We start from the raw sequence: 24,413 nt of genomic DNA, 5'->3' as shown, positions 1-24,413 counted from the left end.
TGTGCGCAGAGGAAATGCCTCCACGTAGCGTGTCGCTAGGCACATGACAGTCAGAATGTACTCGTTACCAGATTTTGTTTTCGGCAACGGTCCAACACAATCGATCATTATATACTCAAATGGCTCTCCCACAGCAGGTATTGGTTTCAATGGCGCAGGCGGAATCATTTGGTTTGGCTTGCCAGCCATCTGACACACATGACAGGTACGGCAGAACTCCACCACAAATGATTTCAACCCAGGCCAATAGAAGTACTGAAGGATACGCTCATACGTTTTCCGAATTCCCAAATGACCAGCGATGTTGTCATGAGCCAAACTGAGGATCTGGGAACGAAAACCCTTTGGCACAACGATTTGGCTTACGACATTCCACCCTAGATCCCCAACGGCGACGGAACCATTTACGCACCAGAAGACCGTCCTCTAGCCCGTATGCGCTGGGCGCAGCAGCATTTTTGTTTTCAGCCGCTTCCCAACACATAGCAAGCGAGGGGTCGCCTTTCTGTGCGTTTACAAACGTGCCCCTGTCGACGTTGAAATCAAAGTCAGCCTTTACCGGCAGAAAACTTTGTCTAGCCTTCTTCTGCTGTCTGCGTGAAGCACCACCCGCTGGCGGCGTCTCGGCACACAAAAACGTGTCACTCAACGTAACTACGTCACCAAATTATCTCACTTTCTCCCCGGCGATATCATTCCCCAGAATTAACATCACGCCCTCGATCGGTAAACTTTCCCGTAGGCCGATTTGCACAAAGCCAGATACCAAGGGAGAACGTAAATGGATCTTATGCAGTGGCGTTCGGGAGGATTGCATCTCAACTCCCAACACCAATACATCAGCGCCACAAAATGATTTCTCCGAGAAAGGCAGTGTGCTCTGTAAAACGAGGGATTGAGAGGCACCCGTGTCGCGTAAAATTGTGACAGGCACTCGTCCCTCTTCCCCGTCTGACAGACACACTGATCCTTCCAACATGAAAGGCCCAAAACACGCTTCTGTCTCCTCCCTGACAGTCACTACTGTCTGGGGAGCAGACCGAGGCACAGAACGTACAAAAGCTACACCTTTTTGATTTCTTTGAATTCACAACACATTCCTTTTGTTGACGGGGCGGCGCCTTTGGACACCGTGAAATCAAATGGCCTACTTCATGGCAGTAGAAACATGCACGTTTATCTGACGCTCCACCAGCGCCCCTCGGTGGACTGTTCGCCTTTGAACCCTTGTCCCCGTGCATTTTCTTTCTGTCAAAAAGACCACCCGACTCACGGCGCCCAGACGTACCGCCCGCTCGGTGTGTTAGCTCAAACTCATCAGCCCTAATAGATGCTTTAGCCACTGATTCAACTTTTTGTTCTTCGAGATACACAACAATACGTTCTGGTATACATGACTTGAACTCTTCCAACAAAATGAGCTCACTGAGCTGCTCGAAAGTTTGTACATTGCTCGCTTTACACCACCGGTAAAATAGCGTGGCCTTCTCACGGCCGAACTCCACATAAGTTTGAGTAGCAGACTTCTCAGCGAATCTAAAATGCTGCCGATAATGCTCAGGCACTTTTTCAAATCCCCTGAGAATAGCAGCTTTCACCACATCATAATCCAAGCTCTCATCAACTGATAGCGCACCACAAATATCCTGGGCTCTCCCTGTCAATTTACATTGGAGTAATAGACTCCAGAACTCTTTTGGCCAATTAACTGCTTTAGCAATTCTCTCAAAAGCACCGAAATAATTGTCCAACTCACCTTCCTTAAACGCAGGCACCAGGGCTATCTGTCTGCTCACATCAAATGCTGACGCATCTCTCGAACTTGGGCTTGACACACCACCTTGTCGTAACTGCTGCCGGGAGGCGGGCAACACTGCGGTTCCCAGGAATCATCCCAGCTCCTAATCCAGACAACAGTCCTGTCAAAACTTGACTATTGTAACTCTCTCCTTACTGGCCTACCGGCATGTGCACTGAAGCCTCTCCAACTGATCCAAAATGCCGCAGCTCGCTTGGTCTCCCCCCTGCTCCGCTCCCTGCACTGGCTCCCGGTCGCTGCCCGCACAGAATACAAAACTCTGATGTTGGCATTTAAAGCAACCAAAGGTATGGCTCCCCCATATCTTGCCAGCATGATTGAACCCTACAAACCCTCCCGCACACTCAGATCAGCCAACGCAGGGAAGCTGGAAGTACCCTCACTAAAAACGCCGGGACAATGCTCCACACGTCCCAAACTCTTCTCCCTTCTGGCCCCAAAACTGTGGAATGCACTTCCCGTTGCAATCAGAACTGCAGCATCACTCCCGATCTTCCGCCGTAGTCTGAAAACCCACCTTTTCAGACTCCATCATGGCCCATAGCACTTACCCTACCCCCCTTAGACAGCACTTCTTAGACTTATATAGCATTTGAAACAGACTTATAGCATGTCATGTAGACAGCACAATAAGTGCATTGTATGTAGTCATAGCACTTCATAGTATATATGTACAGCATAGTATAGCATATATGTATAGTTTATATGTATAGTGTCATTATATAGATATGTTCTAGTTATAGTTTATATGTATAGTGTCATTATATAGATATGTTCTAGTCACGTTCTTAGCTTACGCATGTTTCTCGATAAATGCATTTTACATATGTGATGTATTCCCATGCTTTTTGTTCTTGCTTAATGTAAGTCGCTCTGGATTAAGAGCGTCTGCTAAATGCCTAAATTGTAAATTGTAAATTGTTCCCCCTTCGAGGTAGACCTGGCCATCCGGACGGGCACGATTGCGTTGTTCTACTATCTGCTGCTCTAGCTTGCATTGCTCGCTCTGTAAGCGAAGCTGTTCAATCTCCCGTTGAATATATAATTCCCGGAGGCGCAGATCATCCTCTCCCCCGTTAGGGCTCCCCCCAGCATTAGCCTGCTGCCCTTCTCCATGGGCCTGAACCCCCGCGGGTTCGCGGCTGGTGTGCTTCCCTGGGTCTCGAACTGGATTTTGAGACTGAACCACCCCGGGCTCATCATCTCTCGCCCCTCTAATGGCGTCGGCCATACTGCTAGTAGCCTCCCTCAGACTGAGGTCCTCTGTGTCACTCTCTGATGCCATCCTAATGACACCTCGCTTAGTCAAGTCTTTCACCACAACAACAATTAACCAATAAATATATATATCTATACTACATCATAACAAAACCAATCATAACAAACACGTGACCGCAGTCCCCGTGACACTAAGCATTATGTTATACTTTAGCTATCGAAAAATAGAAGATATACAAGCTCATAGCGCGCTACGAGCTTGTAGGTCTGCTATTTTTGAAAAATCGTGAAAATGCAACACAAATCTTTGAATATATATATTCTTTCAGAAGACTTTTTTTTTGTTTCGACGTCGGGCCTAAATGGGTTAAACATTGTTATAATTTAGCTATTGAAAAATAGCAGATCTACAAGTTCATAGCGCACCACTCGGTGGCGCGCTATGAGCTTGTAGATCTGCTATTTTTCAATAGCTAAAGCTTGTAGGTCTGCTTTTTTTGAAAAATCGTTAAAATCTTTGAATATATATTTCAGAGCAAACATTTTTAACTAAAATATTTGACCGATGGGGGTGTGTGTGTGTGTGTGTGTGTGTGTGTGTGTGTGTGTGTGTGTGTGTTGCACGCGCTGCACACGCCCAGTGTGTGGATAGGCCAATCACAATGATTGACACATAGGAGGAACAATGAGAAACTGTAGCCTCGCATAGCCAGCGTTGGGAAGTACCAACTACAAGTGAAAGCAACAGAGGAGTATTATTAGACAAAGTTCGACTGAATTAAAAAAAGCTGTAGTAAAACATGTAAAAACCCAGACTATTTTATTATCAAAATTGGATCACCCTCCCTTGGACTCGAAATACAATTAGCTCACACTCCCTCTGACTACAATTAGAAAGGCATCACCCTCCCCTGTTGTCCTCCAGGCCCCCCTTTTCCTACATTTCAACTGGTCCCTTAGAACATTCCATTGTGATTCACATTGAATGTGATTCACATTCAATGTGATCCACATTCAATGTGAATCACATTCAATGTGATTCACATTCAATGTGATTCACGTTGAAAATGTAGTGTTCTACTGTTGACCAGCGTGAACTTTGGACCAATAGCCTATCTATCTTTTAACACTAGCGCGTCGGAGCGGTCTGGCTGACCGATTTTGAAATTTTGAAGTGGATTTTCTTTGCCCATGAAGTCCTGAGAAAGTTCCCCTTGCATGACTTTTTCTAAATGTTAGATACAAACCATCTCTGTTTTTTTTCCCATCTGAAACGTTTTGGAAATATGATTTTAGACATAATTCTACTAAAATGTCTGCTCTTTTTCGGTCCGTGGGACCGCTCTATAGACTCCTCACCCTTTCTCCCCCGCAAGCAGTGCTGTTCACACCTCCCTCCCGGCTGGAGACGGGCATTGTTCAAGCTAATGTGTCATTTGCATTCCAACTACTTCCACATGTAGGCAAACTTACATTACGAATGTAAGTTTGTTGTTTTAGATGTTATATTTGTTATATGCGGTTTGCAGAAATAACGATGTCTGACTTTATTTCTCGAAACGGAAAAAAAAAAATATGGTGAAATATGGTGTGTTGACTGACTGACTGGCGTATTGTTTCAACCAAACGCATAGCTCAATAGATATAAATACATGTTGACTATACACGCCATCTTTATAGCATAATTATGTAAGGTGGCGATGATAAAAATGAATCAATTATCCTGGAATAATAAAGTTTATAGCATGGTCTGTTTGACCCGACCGACATTTCCTTGGAGCGAGAATGCTCGCCGATGCGCGAATCAGCGCAATGCCAAATAAAAATGACAGTGTTTGAAATCAGTCCAACCCGATAGACGTCCCGAACTTCTAAATGTTTTGTCAGTCAGAAGAACAGTTCTGTCCGTCCTTCTTTGTCTGTAAACTTTTCTGCACGCGACCAGTGGAACTGATTTCCACGCATCACGGCTCTCTTTTTTTCTCTCTCCCTCTCTCGTGGAGAGGGAGAAAATATCCAAGTAACTGACAGTGAGGTATGCGGAAGTGCATTTTAGATAACGCTGTAGCACTATTTGTGGGTTACATGTGTTTGGTCCGACGATTCATTGATCCGATACCCCTAACCCCTAACCTAACCATAACCGCAAGCACGGGAGCAGGCGCTAGTCCGAGGTGCGGACGCATGTCGAACCAATGCTCCGTCGGACCATAGTATGCCTCCCCTATTTGTGGCGGTGATGCGTCACATGACTTGATCTATCCTATGGTGTATATATAAACCGTGCTGCTGCTACGGTCCTCTCTGCTGGCACAATAAAACAAATATATATAAATGACATCGATCATAGGTGGCGGGTATGTAAGGCTAGGCCAGGCTTAGCCTTCCCAAAAATTATGCTGGGTATTTTTAAAATATATATAGGCTAATATGTGCGCAGCATTATATAGAAGGCTAGCCGCTCCCAAACTCCCAACTCCTTTGTCTGTAAACATTTCTGATTTGCACGCACGCACGCACAGCTCTTTCCTTTTTTTGGCACAATCAATCAAATATATATTAATTACATCGATGTTTCCCCCTCTATATAAAAATGACAATATATAACTAATGTCGTATTTCGTCTGACTCTGAGCAATGTGCCTGGCTCTGGCTGTTATACAATAACGTGTGGTAGCCTATTTTATTGGCTCAATACAAAGTCGGACAGTGTTTGCTGCGCAAGGGTATTCAATATAGCGCTCACACCGTCACTATAATTATAGTTTGGTAAACTGAAATAAACCATAAAAAATAACTTGAGTTGTCCTGTCGAGTTGAAACTGCTGCCTTGAATTATAGTTGGAATGTAACATTTAGAAGACAATGGCAAGCCGTCAACGGGTGCAGAGAGAGGTGTGAAGATCATTAGGAGTGGGGGAGAGAATGGCCAATCAAATAGCACGAAAAACACGGTCATCCTGACCGTTAGCCGTCATAGTAGTAGTAATTTCTTTTCAGACATCCTAGTGTTAAGTGGAAAGAATTATGCTTTTATGAGCCAATTAAAATTGCAGTTTTATGAAAATTCTTCTTCTGCTGGTTGCAAGTAGGTTCTCTATCCAGGAATATGTATTTTATTGGTTTTAATCTCCCCCTCTCTCTCTCTCTCTCTCTCATCTGGTTGTATTCTTCATTTAGACTGGAGAACTGCGGGTTGCCAGAGAGATGCTGTGAAGTTCTGGCCTCAGCTCTAACCTCTAATCCCTCCTTCCATCTGAGAGAATTGGACGTGAGTCTCAACATGGTGAATGAGTCAGGAATGAAGATGCTGCTCTCTGCTGGGCTGGAGAATCTCAAGTGAGTAGACCCTGTTGTGGGGCCCGGTTTACAGGAGAACCATTTACTATTTGTGGGTAACGTTTGTGGGGCATCACCACTATTTTACTATTTTCAGACATGTGATGATTGCTGCATTGTTGTTGTACTTCCTACAGAGTGAAACACTGTAGTGTCAGCTAGTGGAGACGTTGTGTTAGACAGTCAGACATTGATGCATTGTTGTTCTACTTCCTACAGAGTGAAACATGGTGGAGAAGATCGGTTCAATCCTCATCTCATTAAAGGACGTGAGTATCTCTCACTATTATACAGAGGTTTTTTTAACACCTACTGTATAGTTTGGTAGACTTCAGGGGTGTAGTTGTAACATTGTTGGTTGGGTTTGCTTTCACATTGTAGTTTGTCAAGCACGCAGTCTGGCACGCACACAGTGCATCTTCAGGCGTGTGCGTGTTGGTCAAACAAGGATTTCATACTCCTTAGTGACACGTTGCAGACAACTACAGCCTTGGCTGAGAGATAAAGCCAGTCAATAGAAATATGTGGGAGATCGGAATGACAGAAACACTCATTCACGTGTTCTCACTCACATATTTGAATGTGGGCCTGGTATGGTAGGCTTGGTATGGTAGGCAGATCTACAAGCTCATAGCTCATAGCTTGTAGATAGATGAGTATCTAGAGGAGTATCTAGTGCAACTTTTGACAGGGTTATTTATACTGACGATTATGCTACTCACAGACTCATCCAAGCGACACATTAATCTATGCATTAAGTTCCGGAGAACAGCTTTAAAAGTATTTACTCTTGCAGCCACAAACATTTCACTTGCACTGCACCATCTAGGCTTTTTGAGTAAAATTCTCATGGCATCATTATATGCTACCTGAAGTTTCTGAATACTTGCTTTTTTGTAGCTTGACCACAAGTGGGCAGTGTAGAGTGGTGTGCAGAAAGCTCTAAATAGAGTAATCTTAACTGCTTCTGAACACATACTGAACTTGCGTGCGAGGGTGTTCGCCTGTGCATACATCCTAAGACACTGTCTGTGTATATCATCATCATCTGTCAACTGTTCAGTAATAAAATGTCCAAGATATTTGACTTTACTACAGACACTGAGAGTGTTAAGAGATAGTTTAAAATCAGGAAATGTTTGACGTTTGTCCTTTTGTTCTACAAATAAGAACAACACTCTTACTGGCATTATATTTGATATAATTTTCAATGCCATACTCGGTACATATGTCGAGCAGCTGCTGTAGTCCAGCGCTACTTGGGCTCAGTATGACTAAATCATCTGCATACATCAAATGATTGACAAGATCATTACCCAGCATACAACCAGTGTTACAAGCATTCAACTGTTTCGACAGATCATCCATATATAAATTAAAAAGAATAGGCGACAAAATTCCTCCCTGTCTGTCCCCATTGGTGACCCCAAATGGGCCTGATTCACTATTGCCCCACTTGACTCTCATGGTTTGGTTGGCATACCAATAGGCCAAGATCCTAACTATGCCCCCAGGCACCCCTCTTAGGCTCAGTTTAATAAAAAGCTTTCTATGATTGATACGATCAAAGGCTTTCGACGCATCAATAAAAGACATAAGGACTGTTGAGTTTTGCCCTCTATATTTGTTTACCATTTCCTTCAAAGCATATATACACAGATCAGTGCCATGCTTGGGTTTGAATCCAAACTGATTGTCTGTGGAGTCAATGTACTCATTTATCTTGTCCAACAGAATCCTTTCCAATACTTTAGACAGTATGCTGGCTAAAGCTATAGGTCTGTAATTGTCAACGCTACTAACTTTACCAGCCTTGTCCTTTATAACTGGGACTAGTAAAACAGAGAGCATGGAATCAGGAAGTATACCATGAATCATAAAACCAGTAAAACACAATCCAAGGAGAGGAGATCATTTTACACTGGCATATTTAAGATGCTCAGCAGCAATGCCATCTAGGCCACTAGCCTTATTATTTGGTATATAGTCTTTTTTTATTGGCCTAAAATATTGTCTATATACATACATTCATGAATCCACTTGCTGACCGGCTGAAAGTATTGGGCTTTTTATAGGGGTTTCTTGTGACCATTAACATCCTATGGCAGGCAAAAATGTCAAAAATGTAGAACTTCCATTATGTTTTTTCTGGGCGGGAACCCCTTTTGGTGTTTTACTGGAACAACATATTTTCAGATGGGGGGGGGGGGGGGGGGGGGGGGGGGTGAAGGCATGAAGTAGCATGTGACGTGTCAAACTAGGGGGTTTTCATGATTCTGAATCCATTCCAAGCATTAGTTTTGCACAAAAACACTCCTTGTGCTAAAAACAGCCATAGACACTTGCCCAAAATGTGCTGACCTCATCACATTAATGTCATGACGTCTATGGCCGTTTTTAGCCCAAGGAGTGTTTTTTGTGCAAAACTAATGTTTGGAATGGATTCAGAAAAATGAAAACCCCTTAGTTTTACATGTAACATGCTACTTAAAACATAAGGAAAGTGTGACAGTTTTGCCTGCCTTAGGATGTTAATGAAAAAGAAAGCCCAATAGTGACAGCCGGTCAGCAAGTGGATTCATGAATGTATGTATATAGACAATATTTCAGGCCAATAAAAAAAAGACTATATACCAAATGTCCCACTTTAACCCATTTTCACAATTTTGAAAAAACGTGAAAATGTGGCGCAAATCTTTGAATATATATTCTTTCAGAGCGAACGTTTTTAACTCAAATCTTTGCTTCTGGGGGGGGGGGGGGGGGGTCCCTGGAACAACATATTTTCAGATGGGGGTCAGCGGCCAAATACAGATATTATTGGGGGTCCTTGACATGGAAAAGGTTGAGCACCGTCTGTGTGTGTGTGTGTGTGTGTGTGTGTGTGTGTGTGTGTGTGTGTGTGTGTGTGTGTGTGTGTGTGTGTGTGTGTGTGTGTGTGTGTGTGTGTGTGTGTGTGTGTGTGTGTGTGTGTGCGCGTGTGTGTGTGTTCGCTCACGCGCGTGTGTGTTCGCTCACGCGCGTGTGTGTGTGTGCGCGCACATGTGTGTGTGTGTGTGTGTGTGTGTGCGTGCGTGCGTGTGTGTGTGTGAGAGAGACTGGGTGCAAGCGTGTGTGTGATGTACTTAATGGTTACCTCTGACCTCCAGATTGATATGGTTTGACCTCTGACCTCAGATTGATAGTGCGTGCGCCGTGTGTGTGTGTGTGTGATGTACTTAATGGTTACTGTGTGTTTTCTCATCAGATTTCCAGCGTCTCACACTGGACACAAACACAGCACACTGTGACCTCACTCTGTCTGAGGACAACAGGAAGGTCACACGGGTGGAAGGACAGCGTCATCAGTATCCTGATCATCCTGAACGGTTTGATGACTCGCCTCAGGTTCTGAGTGTAGAGAGTGTGAACGAACGCTGCTACTCTGAGGTAGAGTGCAGTGGAGGGGTTGTTATAGCAGGGACTGACAGAGCAATCAGCAGGAAAGGAGATGGTGGTGACTGTTGTCTTGGATGGAATGGCATGTCATGGAGTCTGTGGTGTGTTGGTAACTGTTACTATGTCAGCCACAATGGGGAGGTGACTGCCCTCCCTGTCGGTCCCTCTAGACGCTCCAACAGAGCAGCAGTGGATGCTGACTGTGAGGACAGTGAGGACGGGTTCTTCAGAGTAGCAGTGTACGTGGACCGTCCCGCTGGGACTCTGTCCTTCTATGACGTGTCCTCAGAGGACACTCTGACCCACCTGTACACCTTCCAGAACCCGTCCACTGAACCCCTCTGCCTTGGGTTCGGGTTGAGGTCGTATGGCTCCTCAGTGTTTCTGTGTGAGCAGAGATAGTCTCGATGCGAGCGAGGGTCACATCAGGTCACCATGGTTAGGTCTGAGTGAGTCCAGGTTGTCATGGTTACCACCGCCGCCAGTACGCCTGACATCATGGACTCCATATTTGGTCATGAGTGACTCATCATGACATCATGGTGACATCACGCTGATGATGTATATAAGAAGCACAGTGACAATCGGTCAATCAAACATTGATGTGCTAAAGACCCCAAGATAGGGTTTGACCTCTGACCTCCAGATTGATAGGGTTTGACCCCTGACCTCCAGATTGATAGGGTTTGACCTCCAACCTCAGATTGATAGGGTTTGACCTCTGACCTCCAGATTGATAGAGAGATTAGATTAGATTAATGACTTTCCATCAAGACTGATGATGATGGTGTTTTTGATTTTTGTTACTGATACTTATTTCTTGTATTTGAGTATTTAGATATTTTTTTCATGTCCTCTTTTTGATGACATGTGTAGATGTTCCGGTTACAGGCTGGGCCAATGGTGGATTTTACTGTATGGTGGATTTTACTGTATGGTGGATTTTATTGTATGGTGGATTTTACTGTATGGTGGATTTTATTGTATGGTGGATTTTACTGTATGGTGGATTTTACTGTATGGTGGATTTTACTGTATGGTGGATTTTATTGTATGGTGGATTTTATTGTATGGTGGATTTTACTGTATGGTGGATTTTACTGTATGGTGGATTTTATTGTATGGTGGATTTTATTGTATGGTGGATTTTATTTCATGGTGTATTTTATTTTAAAGTCACCGTACCAACTTAGTGGTGTTCTAAAACATGTTACTGTAAATGGCTCTGTGGATTCATTGCTAAGTGCCTAAATGATAAAACATGTTACTGTAAATGGCTCTGTGGATTCATTGCTAAGTGCCTAAATGATAAACTGTAGTTGTTTTAATTTAATAAACGGATTGGTGAAAAGTCTGTCGTGGTTCTGTTGTCGTGAATTCATTATTCATAGTCTTGTCACATGACAGTTTGGCCACAGCTCATTGGTCAGGGTTTGACATTAAGATGTAAAACTATGAATTGACGAAAACAAGTGAGACTTAAACATCGCAGCCCAGATTTGGCTCAAACAATAAGGGGTTCCCCCTTTCTGAAACCAGCTCCTCGCCACTCGCCCTACACACTTTCCCTCGATATGCGCGTTCACGCGAGGCTGCGCCATATTAAGTGTCGTCCGAAACCAAGCAGCCTTGAGTGGAAGTGGCTTATAAAGCCCTCAAGAGCGAGTCTGTGCCGATCTAGACTCCATTGCCTTGTGCAGCCCTGCTCTCTGTCCGCATGGAAACCAAGACCTACAAATGTAAGAACCACCACAAATAAATGATAAATAAACTCCTCCTAAACAATCTTCATCTGATGCAGAATAGACAACGCTCCAACTGATGTTCACAAGGGCTCTTTATTTACCCCACCCCAAATTTACCCCAATTTACCCCACCGTGAATAAAATATAAATGAAAGTTATGAAACCACACAAACAAAACAACTTTTAACACAATGATTTTTAAACACCATGGATGTATATGACATGTCATTTTTGACAGTCACGCTGTATTTCCTTTTTCCATATTAATGAAATCCACATGTCACAAACATACACGATGCAATGCAATATAACTGTACAAACAAAATGACAGGTAACACAATGGCGTGATGGTAACCACGGAAACGAATGGTGTCTGTTTCCTGTTTCTGCACAAGGAGGGCGAGTGTATTTCCAAACAGTTTTTTATACCCAGCACCCTAATCAAGGGAACTGGATTCAGCTGGAGGGGCACTTTCTGACGAGGGAACCTCCCGAGAGCACTTCAAGTCAAGGGACTGGTTTCAGAAAGGGCCGTTCGTTCGTTCTCCTTCCATGCCACGAAAAGCCACATTCCTTTACGACTGTTGGTAGGGCGCTACCAACAGTCATTAAAGAAATGTGAATACCTAGACTCCTTCAAAACCGCTCTCAAAGAGCCCTTACAGGTGGCTGCAGTTCAGTGGTGTCTCTCCAGGGGGGCATTGGGGGGCTTTGCCCCCCCCCCCAGATTGGATTTTGTGCCCCTCCAGTCCAGATTGGCCAGTAGTACCCTACCCTATACCCTCCAGTCCAGATTGGCCAGTAGTACCCTACCCTATACCCTCCAGTCCAGATTGGCCAGTAGTACCCTACCCTATACCCTCCAGTCCAGATTGGCCAGTAGTACCCTACCCTATACCCTCCAGTCCAGATTGGCCAGTAGTACCCTACCCTATACCCTCCAGTCCAGATTGGCCAGTAGTACCCTACCTACCAATAGTACCAGTAGTACCAGTGGTACCCTAACCCTACCGTACCAATATTTTAATATGTTTTACAAATGTTAAATCTTGAAGTAAAGTTCTCCAAGATTATTGTACATGTTCAAATTAATGAAGTTAATAGAAATACAAGGTAATATAGGCATGCAGAAGACATTATAATGCTTGACACATTTGTATTTCTTTGTTAATTGTAGCCTTTTTCAACGCATCACTTTGTCAATAGGTACTATTTGTTGTACTATTTGTTATACATTGTAGGTCTGCTATTTTTGAAAAATCGTTAAAATGTGGCGCAAATCATTGAATATATATTTCAGTGCAAACATTTTTAACTAAAATATTTGCTTCTGGGGGGGGGGGGGGGCCTGGAACTACATATTTTCAGATGGGGGTCCGTGGCCCAATAGAGAGAATTCTGGGGGTCCTTGACATGAAAAAGGTTGAGCACCACTGACATAGAAACATCAGAAAAATGTTAGGATTTAGAAGGCTTTTTTTTAATCGACCTCAGTCCAAAACGGGTTAATCTTAACAGGTGGGGGGATTCAGATTTTTACGGGGGCCAGTTTCGAATTGCAGCCGTCCGTAGGTGCCCTTTGAGAGCGGTTTTGAAGGAGTCAAAGGATTTGCATGTCTTAATGACTGTTGGTAGGGCGTTCCACATTTTGGTGGCATAGGAGCGAAAATAATGTAGTCCCTTGTTTGTGCCGAATCTGGGTTGTACATGGTTCGTTGCACTCCCTCTGGTGTTGTGGGTGTGGACTTCATTAACATTAAGGAAGTATCTAGACAGGTACATGGGTATCTTGGTGGAGTATCGAATCTTGTGGACCAGACCCATTGCAAGATGCTGTACTCTGTCGTTGACCGTAGCTAAGCCATTCCAGTCTGTCAAAGTGGGCAGGGGTGAGGTGGGTTCGGGGGGTGAGGCCAAGTAGGAGCCTGACCAGTTTGTTTTGGGAAGTCTGGAGCCTAGTTTTAAGGGCCTTTGAGGTGCTGTGGTACCAGGAGGTGCATGCATAGTCAAAGAAACCTTGTACGAGGGCTCCTGTTAAGGTCTTCAAGGTGTTTTTGTTGACCAGTGAGGAGATCCTGTAATGGAATCTTGTTCTTTGGTTGACTTTTTTGATTACATGGCCATTTTATCACCGGAAAGATTAGCCTCCAGGATGGAACCTAGGTAGGTAATTTCATCTTTACGTGTGATAACATTGTCACCCACTCTAACCATGAAGCCATTTGCCTTGCTGAGATTACTATTAGATCCAAAGAGAATGGATTCAGTTTTTCCCAGGTGTAAAGATAGTTTGTTATCAGCGAGCCAGGTGCAGATTCTACCGAGTTCAGAGCTGAGGGCCTTTTCAACCTGCAGTTTGTTCCTGTCCGAGACCAGCAGTGCCGAGTCACAGGCTGAAGTCATGTCGTTTACATATATTAGGAACAGTAAAGCCCCTAGTATGCTTCCTTGTGGAACGCCACAGCTCACTGGGGAGGTGTGTGTGTGTGTGTGTGTGTGTGTGTGTGTGTGTGTGCGTGTGCGTGTGCGTGTGTGTGCGTGTGCACGTTCGCGTGCGCTCGCGCGTGCGTGCGTGTGCTGATCCCGTTCTCATGGACGGATGATTTAGTGTCTGAACAAAAGTAAGAAAAAAGTCTTACACTGCCATCTAGTGACCAAACACATGAATGACCTAAAAACCCTTTTCACATCACATCAAGGTACATAATGTATTATTCACCATCTGAGCCACGGACCACCGTTATTTAGCCTCTCAGACCCATTTGAGCCACGGACCACCATTTGATGACATTTAGCCTCTCAGACCCATTTGAGCCATGGACCACCTTTTGATGACATTTAGCCTCTCAGACCCATCTGAGCCACGTACCACCATTTGATGACATTTAGCCTCTCAGACCCATTTGAGCCACGGACCACCGTTTGATGACATTTAGCCTCTCAGACCCATCTGAGCCACGGACCACCGTTTGATGACATTTACCTCTCAGACCCATTTGAGCCACGGACCACCGTTTGATGACATTTAGCCTCTCATACCCATTTGAGCCACGGACCACCTTTTGATGACATTTAGCCTCTCAGACCCATTTGAGCCACGGACCACCGTTTGATGACATTTAGCCTCCCAGACCCATTGGAGCCACGGACCACCGTTTGATGACATTTAGCCTCTCAGACCCATTTGAGCCACGGACCACCGTTTGATGACATTTAGCCTCTCAGACCCATTTGAGCCACGAACCACCATTTGATGACCTTTAGCCTCTCAGACCCATTGGAGCCACGGACCACCATGTGATGACATTTAGCCTCTCAGACCCATTTGAGCCACGAACCACCATTTGATGACCTTTAGCCTCTCAGACCCATTTGAGCCACGGACCACCGTTTGATGACATTTAGCCTCTCAGACCCATTTGAGCCACGGACCACCGTTTGATGACATTTGGCCTCTCAGACCCATTTGAGCCACGGACCACCATCTGATGACATTTAGCCTCTCAGACCCATTTGAGCCACGGACCACCATTTGATGACATTTAGCCTCTCAGACCCATTTGAGCCACGGACCACCATTTGATGACATTTGGCCTCTCAGACCCATTGGAGCCACGGACCACCATTTGATGACATTTAGCCTCTCAGACCCATTTGAGCCACGGACCACCATTTGATGACATTTAGCCTCTCAGACCCATTTGAGCCACGGACCACCATTTGATGACATTTAGCCTCTCAGACCCATTGGAGCCACGGACCACCGTTTGATGACATTTAGCCTCTCAGACCCATTTGAGCCACGGACCACCATTTGATGACATTTAGCCTCTCAGACCCATTTGAGCCACGGACCACCATTTGATGACATTTAGCCTCTCATACCCATTGGAGCCACGGACCACCGTTTGATGACATTTAGCCTCTCAGACCCATTTGAGCCACGGCAGGGCCGGTTCTAGGCATAAGCAATATAAGCGGTCGCTTGGGGCCACAACCACTGAGGGGGCCACATCGCAGGGAGACGTTTTTTTTTTTATTACATATAAATGTATTTGAAATTCAATACAAATGTTAATTTTCAGGATTCCAATTCAGAAATACCCGTAGCTAAAAATAATTCAGGATTCAAATAAAAAATTAGCAAAAAATAGCAGATCTACGAGCTCACGTCACAGTTTGAGCTTGTAGATCAGCTATTTTTGACTATATGCATTGTGGCCCTCTGGAGTGAGTGTGACATATAGTGGCCCTCTGTAGTGAGTGTGGAACTATAGTGGCCCTCTGGAGTGAGTGTGACATATAGTGGCCCTCTGGAGTGAGTGTGACATATAGTGGCCCTCTGGAGTGAGTGTGACATATAGTGGCCCTCTGGAGTGAGTGTGACATATAGTGGCCCTCTGGAGTGAGTGTGACATATAGTGGCCCTCTGGAGTGAGAGTGACATATAGTGGCCCTCTGGAGTGAGTGTGACATATAGTGGCCCTCTGGAGTGAGAGTGACATATAGTGGCCCTCTGGAGTGAGAGTGACATATAGTGGCCCTCTGGAGTGAGAGTGACATATAGTGGCCCTCTGGAGTGAGTGTGGCATATAGTGGCAGCACACTGTCTCCTCACTCTGTCTGAGGACAACAGGAAGGTCACACGGGTGGAGGGACAGGATCATCAGTATCCTGATCATCCAGAACGGTTTGATGTCTGGCGTCAGGTTATGAGTGCAGAGAGTGTGAACGAACGCTGCTACTCTGAGGTAGAGTGCAGTGGAGTGGTTTCTATAGCAGGGACTGACAGAGCAATCAGCAGGAAAGGAGATGGTGGTGACTGTGGGCTTGGATGGAATGTCATGTCATGGAGTCTGGTGTGTGATGGTAACCGTTACTCTGTCAGACACAATAGTGAGGAGACTGTCCGTCCCTCTAGACGCTCCAACAGAGCAGCAGTGGATCCTGACCGTGAGGACAGGGTCTACAGAGTAGCAGTGTACGTGGACCGTCCCGCTGGGACTCTGTCCTTCTATGACGTGTCCTCAGAGGACACTCTGACCCACCTGTACACCTTCCAGAACCCGTCCACTGAACCCCTCTTTGTTGGGTTCAGGTTGTACTTTGGCTCCTCAGTGTTTCTGTGTGAGCAGAGATAGAGTCTCGATGTGAGCGAGGGTCACATCAGGTCGCCATGGTTACTCCACATGTCTGAGTGAGTCCAGGTTGTCATGGTTACCACCGTCGCCAGTACGCCTGACATCATGGACTCCATATTTGGTCATGAGTGACTCATCATGACATCATGGTGACATCACGCTGATGATGTATATACGAAGCACAGTGACAATCTGTCAATCAAACCTTGATGTGCTAAAGACCCCAAGATAGGGTTTGACCTCTGACCTCCATATTGATAGGGTTTGACCTCTGACCTCCAGATTGATAGGGTTTAACCTCTGACCTCATATTTATAGGGTTTGACCTCTGCCCTCCATATTGATAGGGTTTGACCTCCAACCTCAGATTGATGGGGGTTGACCTCCGACCCCAGATTGATAGGGTTTGACCTCCGACCTCAGATTGATAGGGCACGTGTGTATACGCACGTCTATGTCTCTGTGTGTGCACGTGTGTACGCACGTCTGTAATCCACATAACTCGAGAACTCTTCGCCCCACTGACTTCTAATGTTGACACAGGCGTCCCCCCCCCCCCCCCCCCCCCACAGGGAGTGCAGTGTCCGGCCTTGAGTCGGTTTGGACACACGGTTGTCCAGAACCGCCATAAAAAGGCTCTGGTCACTCTCTGCCAGTGGACCTAATGAGCCAAAAGTCCACTCAGCCTCACCTGTACCGTTCACAGCCTCTGCCTCAGCCAAGCCACACCTGCCATTTGATTACTTAACCAGTCCACTTTCCACAGTCAGTTTGCACTCTTCAGACTCAGACAGACAGACACAGAGATCTCCATATTTGGAAACAGACAGACAGACACAGAGATCTCCATATATGGACACAGACAGACCGTTAAAACGGGTATACTATGACAGCGGGTACTGCATGCTAGGTTCCCAACTTGCATCGTTCCCAAGTGGGCCGGTGGCCGACGGGACATTTATAAAGATGGCTTTACCCACGGCTCATTAGACGCCGTTACAATGCCTCAGGTAACCAAAAGAAACAGCCAAAAACATCACAGGAGGATCCATTAGCCGTTTGCTGACCTCCTGGTGACGACCCGGGTAATTTTCACCTTTAAAACAAAGAGCTGACTGAAAACACCTTGGCAAGGAGAGAACAGGTGGCAGTAAAAGAGTTAACTGATATAATGCACAGCATACACCTGCTGCTACTTTATGTCTGATCTCAGGTTAATGAATATGTAGATTTATACCTCATTAATGTATGAATATGTAGATTTATACCTCATTAATGTATGAATATGTAGATTTATACCTCAATGTACGAATATGTAGATTTATACCTCATTAATGTACGAATATGGAGATTTATACCTAATTAATGTATGAATATGTAGATTTATACCTCATTAATGTACGAATATGGAGATTTATACCTCATTAATGTATGAATATGTAGATTTATACCTCATTAATGTATGAATATGCGAGATTTATACCTCAATGTACGAATATGGAGATTTATACCTCATTAATGTATGAATGTAGATTTATACCTCATTAATGTATGAATATGTATATTTATACCTCATTAATGTATGAATATGTATATTTATACCTCATCTCAGGTTAATGTGTGAATATGTAGATTTATACCTCATTAATGTATGAATATGTATATTTATACCTCATCTCAGGTTAATGTGTGAATATGTAGATTTATACCTCATTAATGTATGAATATGTATATTTATACCTCATCTCAGGTTAATGTGTGAATTTGGCGATTTTTTTACTTTGTTTTTCTTCATCTCCTTCAAATGTGTTTCAAAATAGCAGATCAACAAACTCACAACCGTCTCAACCAATCTAGTAACACAGCCTGCCTGCATACTGCTCCTAGTGGACACTAGTTAACACTAGTTATCACTAGTTAACACTAGTTAACTAGACCCTCTGTGTTTGAACCAGTCATCGCCACAGGGAGCTTTTCCTGAGGCCCACCTATGCTCTCTATGGCATAGGCAGCTCCCGGCAGGATCCGCTGGGACAATCTAGACGCAGCTGCGTCTGTGCGTGTGTGTGTGTGTGTGTGTGTGTGTGCGTGCATGCGTGCGTGCGTGCGTGCGTGCGCGCGTGTGTGTGCGTCAATTTAACAAAGATGCAGGCGATCAGAAATCAGAGTGATCGACGTTTGCGCTACTGTATGTCGTATTGAAATGGACCCAGACTTTATTTTTCTCCCTGGAAATAAAAACGTCTGGGTTTCCGAGGCTATGTTAGATTAGGCTAGACAGATCTCCACAAACCTCCACTCCACACATTGATAATTATGTATCATAAATGACTCCACAAACCTCCACTCCACACATTGATAATTATGTATCATAAATGACTCCACAAACCTCCACTCCACACATTGATAATTATGGACGGATTGTTGAAAGTCTGTCATGGTTCTGTTGTCGTGTATTTATTTATTATTCAAAGTGTTGTCACATGACAGTTTGGCCACAGCTCATGATACCCATGTACCTGTCTAGATACTTCCTTAATGTTAACGAAGTACAACCCAGATTCACCACAAACAAGGGACTAAATTATTTTCGCTCCTATGCCACCAAAATGTGGAACAGTCATTGAGACATGCAAATCCCTTGACTCCTTCAAAACCGCTCTCAAAGGGCACCTACGGATGGCTGCAATTCGAAACTGGCCCCCATAAAATCTGAATCCCCCCCCACCGCCCCCCCCTTTTTCCCTCACTGTATATGTTTCTTTTCCCTTTTTACCTCCATTATGATGAATTCCTGTTCTGTTCTTTGTCTATATAGAAGTGTCTATTTGTACGTCTGTACAGCCTTTGTATTGAGTTTGTGCTTGAAATGTACTGTAATTCTGCAAACTGTTAATAAATATTTCAATCAATCAATTGGTCATGGTGTTGTCACATGACAGTTTGGCCACAGCTCATTGGTCAGGGTTTGACATTAAGATGTAAAACTATGAAATGACGAAACAAGTGAGACTTAAACATCGCGACCCAGATTTGGCTCAAACAAGAGGTTGAGTTCGTTCTCCTCCCATGCCACGGAAATCCACATTCCTTTATGACTGTTGGTAGGGCGGTACCAACAGTCGTTAAAGAAATGTGAATACCTAGACTCCTTCAAAGCCGCTCTCAAAGAGACCTTACAGGTGGCTGCAGTTCAATGGCGTCTCTATATCGTGTGAAAACGTGTACGTCACCAAGAGGGGGGCGGCGTCTGAAAAGCCCACTCAGAATAGAGTGACGGTGGTATGTTTTTGTAAATATTGAGCTCGTTCTTGGCGACAACATAGTGAACCAACACCAGGATGGTTAGAAAGAACGTTGGGCCCAAATACATTACAAGGACAAGGAAAATGTTGTGAACAAACACGGCTGTGCTTAGATACTTTGTTGAACGTTATGTCTCTGCGCCCGTGCGCCGTACAGCCGAGATCCAAGCCATTCTACGTCTTTTTGTAAACTCGTCAATCTGGGTTCCTTGATGCTGTCTCCATGCTGGATTGCTGAAAATCTCATTTCGTTTTCTGGCTCATTCCCTCGACGTGACCTGCTGTGGCACTTATTTACTGAGCAAGTCTGCACCATTGTGAGGTCAGTTTAAAAAAAGAACGTATACAAGCACACCGGATGGTCGCTCAATGTAAACAAACCAGACAAGCCAACAAGTATGGCGGCCGCTACCACGTGACACATATGTTGATGCCCCCTCCAGGAGATTTTGGTACACACTATAGAGTGTACCACACTATAGAGTCCCGCCCCCTACCATGGCCCAGGAAATGATTCTCCGTTCATTTTCCTCATAGACATTTCAAAAAGTACAACACTTTTTTTGTTGTTTTTCTTCTTTGTAATTATTTGTTTGGTCCAAAATATTGCGTTTGTTGTCATGAGTTGTCACGACTCGAGTTGGCTTTGTCCGCGGCGTAACCGTCTTTAAATAAATACTTTTTGAAATGTCTATGGGAAAAATGCATTGGGAATCATTTCCTGGGCCTGGCGTCGTCATGAAAGAGGGCGGGACTGTGACGCTCTATTGGGGGGCATTTCCCCCCCAGATTGGATTTTGTGCCCCTCCAGTCCAGATTGGCCAGATTGAACTTAAATCTATAAATTCTCCATGATTATTGTACATTAATTAATGTTAATTACAAGGTAATATATGCATGCAGAAGTATTTCTTTGTTTGTTGTTGGTGCTGCTGCATAATTGTAGCCTTTTCAATGCATCACTTTGTTAATAGGCGACTATTTGTTATACATATGTACGTGTGTGTGTGTGTGTGTGTGTGTGTGTGTGTGTGTGTGTGTGTGTGTGTGTGTGTGTGTGTGCGTGCGTGTGTGCGTGCGTGCGTGCGTGCGTGCGTGCGTGCGTGCGTGCGTGCGTGCGTGCATGTGTGCATGCGTCTTGCAACATGCAGTTCCTTGCAACCATTAGTTAGTTAATTAGTCACTGTGAGAGAGTGAGGTCTAGCCAATCAACACCAACTCTGGATTCCTGGATCGCTGCCCTCCACACTGTCCTCTCCAACACCAGGTTCTAGTTGCCCTCCACACTGTCCTCTCCAACACCAGGTTCTAGTTGCCCTCCACACTGTCCTCTCCAACACCAGGTTCTAGTTGCCCTCCACACTGTCCTCTCCAACACCAGGTTATAGTTGTCCTCCACACTGTCCTCTCCAACACCAGGTTCTAGTTGCCCTCCACACTGTCCTCTCCAACACCAGGTTCTAGTTGCCCTCCACAGAGTCCTCTCCAACACCAGGTTCTAGTTGTCCTCCACACTGTCCTCTCCAACACCAGGTTATAGTTGTCCTCCACACTGTCCTCTCCAACACCAGGTTCTAGCTGCCCTCCACACTGTCCTCTCCAACACCAGGTTCTAGCTGCCCTCCACACTGTCCTCTCCAACATCAGGTTCTAGCTTCCATCCACACTGTCCTCTCCAACACCAGGTTCTAGTTGCCCTCAACACTGTCCTCTCCAACACCAGGTTCTAGCTGCCCTCCACACTGTCCTCTCCAACACCAGGTTCTAGTTGCCCTCCACACTGTCCTCTCCAACACCAGGTTCTAGTTGTCCTCCACACTGTCCTCTCCAACACCAGGTTCTAGTTGCCCTCCACACTGTCCTCTCCAACACCAGGTTCTAGTTGCCCTCCACACTGTCCTCTCCAACACCAGGTTCTAGTTTCCCTCCACACTGTCCTCTCCAACACCAGGTTCTAGTTGCCCTCCACACTGTCCTCTCCAACACCAGGTTATAGTTGTCCTCCACACTGTCCTCTCCAACACCAGGTTATAGTTGTCCTCCACACTGTCCTCTCCAACACCAGGTTCTAGTTTCCCTCCACACTGTCCTCTCCAACACCAGGTTCTAGTTGCCCTCCACACTGTCCTCTCCAACACCAGGTTATAGTTGTCCTCCACACTGTCCTCTCCAACACCAGGTTATAGCGGCCCTCCACACTGTCCTCTCCAACACCAGGTTCTAGCTGCCCTCCACACTGTCCTCTCCAACACCAGGTTCTAGTTGTCCTCCACACTGTCCTCTCCAACACCAGGTTCTAGGTACAACATATTTTCAGATGTTGAAGACCAATGACATATATACATTTATACATACATAATACATTTTTGGGGGTCCTTGAAATGAAAATTTTTGAGAACGACTGACACAGAAACACAGGGTTTAACCCTGTGAGAACGACTGACATAGAAACATAGGGTTTAACCCTGTGAGAACGACTGACATAGAAACATAGGGTTTAACCCTGTGAGAACGACTGACATAGAAACATAAGGGTTTAACCCTGTGAGAACGACTGACACAGAAACATAGGGTTTAACCCTGTGAGAACGACTGACATAGAAACATAGGGTTTAACCCTGTGAGAACGACTGACATAGAAACATAGGGTTTAACCCTGTGAGAACGACTGACATAGAAACATAGGGTTTAACCCTGTGAGAACGACTGACATAGAAACATAGGGTTTAACCCTGTGAGAACGACTGACATAGAAACATAGGGTTTAACCCTGTGAGAACGACTGACACAGAAAACATAGGGTTTAACCCTGTGAGAACGACTGACATAGAAACATAGGGTTTAACCCTGTGAGAACGACTGACATAGAAACATAGGGTTTAACCCTGTGAGAACGACTGACACAGAAACATAGGGTTTAACCCTGTGAGAACGACTGACATAGAAACATAGGGTTTAACCCTGTGAGAACGACTGACATAGAAACATAGGGTTTAACCCTGTGAGAACGACTGACATAGAAACATAGGGTTTAACCCTGTGAGAACGACTGACACAGAAACATAGGGTTTAACCCTGTGAGAAAGACTGACATAGAAACATAGGGTTTAACCCTGTGAGAACGACTGACACAGAAACATAGGGTTTTTCAGAAAACTGTCAGACATTTGTAGAATCGTCCTCGGGTCTAAATGGGTTAATGGTCATGTGACTTCCTCTGGTCATGGTCATGTGACTTCCTCTGGTCATGGTCATGTGACTTCCTCTGGTCATGGTCATGTGACTTCCTCTGCCACCTCTTCTTATTTGTTCCATCAGAAAAAAAGAACAACCTCCAACACTTCCTCTTTCCTCTAAAGCACTTCCTCTTAATTCCCTCTACAGCAGTGCCATGGTTGTCCAACCAGTGGTCCCCAGTGGTCCGGGGACCACCAGTGGTCCCTGAGGGGGTTCCAGGTGGTCCCCAGTGGTCCGGGGACCACCAGCGGTCCCTGAGGGGGTTCCAGGTGGTCCCTGAGGGGGTTCCAGGTAGTCCCCATGCAGCTAATGGTCCTTGAGGGGGTTCCAGGTGGTCCCCATGTGGTCTGGGGGTCCCCAGTGGTCCGGGGACATTGTTCACATTCACTATAGAGGGCGTTCAACGTGCATAAAGTCAGTGGCAAAGTGACTTTAACATTGTTTCATGGAATCAGATAGGACTTGTATGTATGTATGTACAATATGGGCTGTCAAGGCCAGAAAGTAGCCTTTCTTTTTGCCACTCAGTAGGCCTGCGTTCTTGCGTAACATCCTGGTATGATGTCACAGGCATATCTATTATATCTGCCAGTCATATTCATGTTCCCTTTTATATGGACCAGTGTTGTTGTTGACAGCAACATTTGACTTTAGTTTTAGTCATAGTCTCTTGAATAGTTTTTGTTAAATAAATGTATAATTACCCTAATCAATAATGTTAATAAGGACTGTATTAATTCGATAGCAAATACCAAAGACAGGACAGGGCCGGATCTACCATATGGGCACTTTGGGTACAGAAAATGTCCCTGGGCCCCTGGGCACTGAAGCTCGAAGGCCCCCCCCCCTTCACATGCACATGTAAATCTTTGTGCGAGCGCATATCGCACACGCAATTTTTTTTTCCTGTTTTGGGCCGTTTTGGGGTGGTTTTATGCCGTTATATTGGCCTATTTCTGGTCGCCTACCTCCCCCCCCCCCCCCAGAGTGACAGCCAATCTAGCGCATTGTTGCTGCTTTACATACAATTGCACTTTTCAGCTGCCCTTCTCACCAACAATAAAACACTAATCTTTTTAGACACCATTTATTTCATTCGGATTAGCAGGTATAAATGACCTTGACCAGTATAAATGACCTTGACCAGTATAAATGACCTTCATAAGACTCG

General features: G+C 45.0%; 1 protein-coding gene across 1 annotated transcript in view; it reads left to right on the top strand.

The window, feature by feature from the left end:
* LOC306943155 (NACHT, LRR and PYD domains-containing protein 12-like) overlaps positions 1–16,536 on the top strand; it is a gene marked incomplete at both ends in the record, with an annotated part of 49,189 nt that extends 32,653 nt beyond the window's left edge. Inside the window, 4 exons of the mRNA XM_079529356.1 lie at positions 6,218–6,376; positions 6,596–6,645; positions 9,624–10,025; positions 16,448–16,536. Coding sequence (XP_079385482.1) covers positions 6,218–6,376; positions 6,596–6,645; positions 9,624–10,025; positions 16,448–16,536 — 700 coding nt within the window. The remainder of the gene's footprint in view (positions 1–6,217; positions 6,377–6,595; positions 6,646–9,623; positions 10,026–16,447) is intronic.
* Positions 16,537–24,413: the final 7,877 nt, after the last annotated feature.

The sequence above is a fragment of the Electrona antarctica genome (genome assembly GCF_951216825.1).
Source record: "Electrona antarctica genome assembly, chromosome: 19".
In the NCBI taxonomy this organism is placed as follows: domain Eukaryota; kingdom Metazoa; phylum Chordata; class Actinopteri; order Myctophiformes; family Myctophidae; genus Electrona; species Electrona antarctica.
The sequence above is the reverse complement of the archived record's forward strand: the minus strand, read 5'-3'. Positions and strand labels throughout refer to the sequence as shown.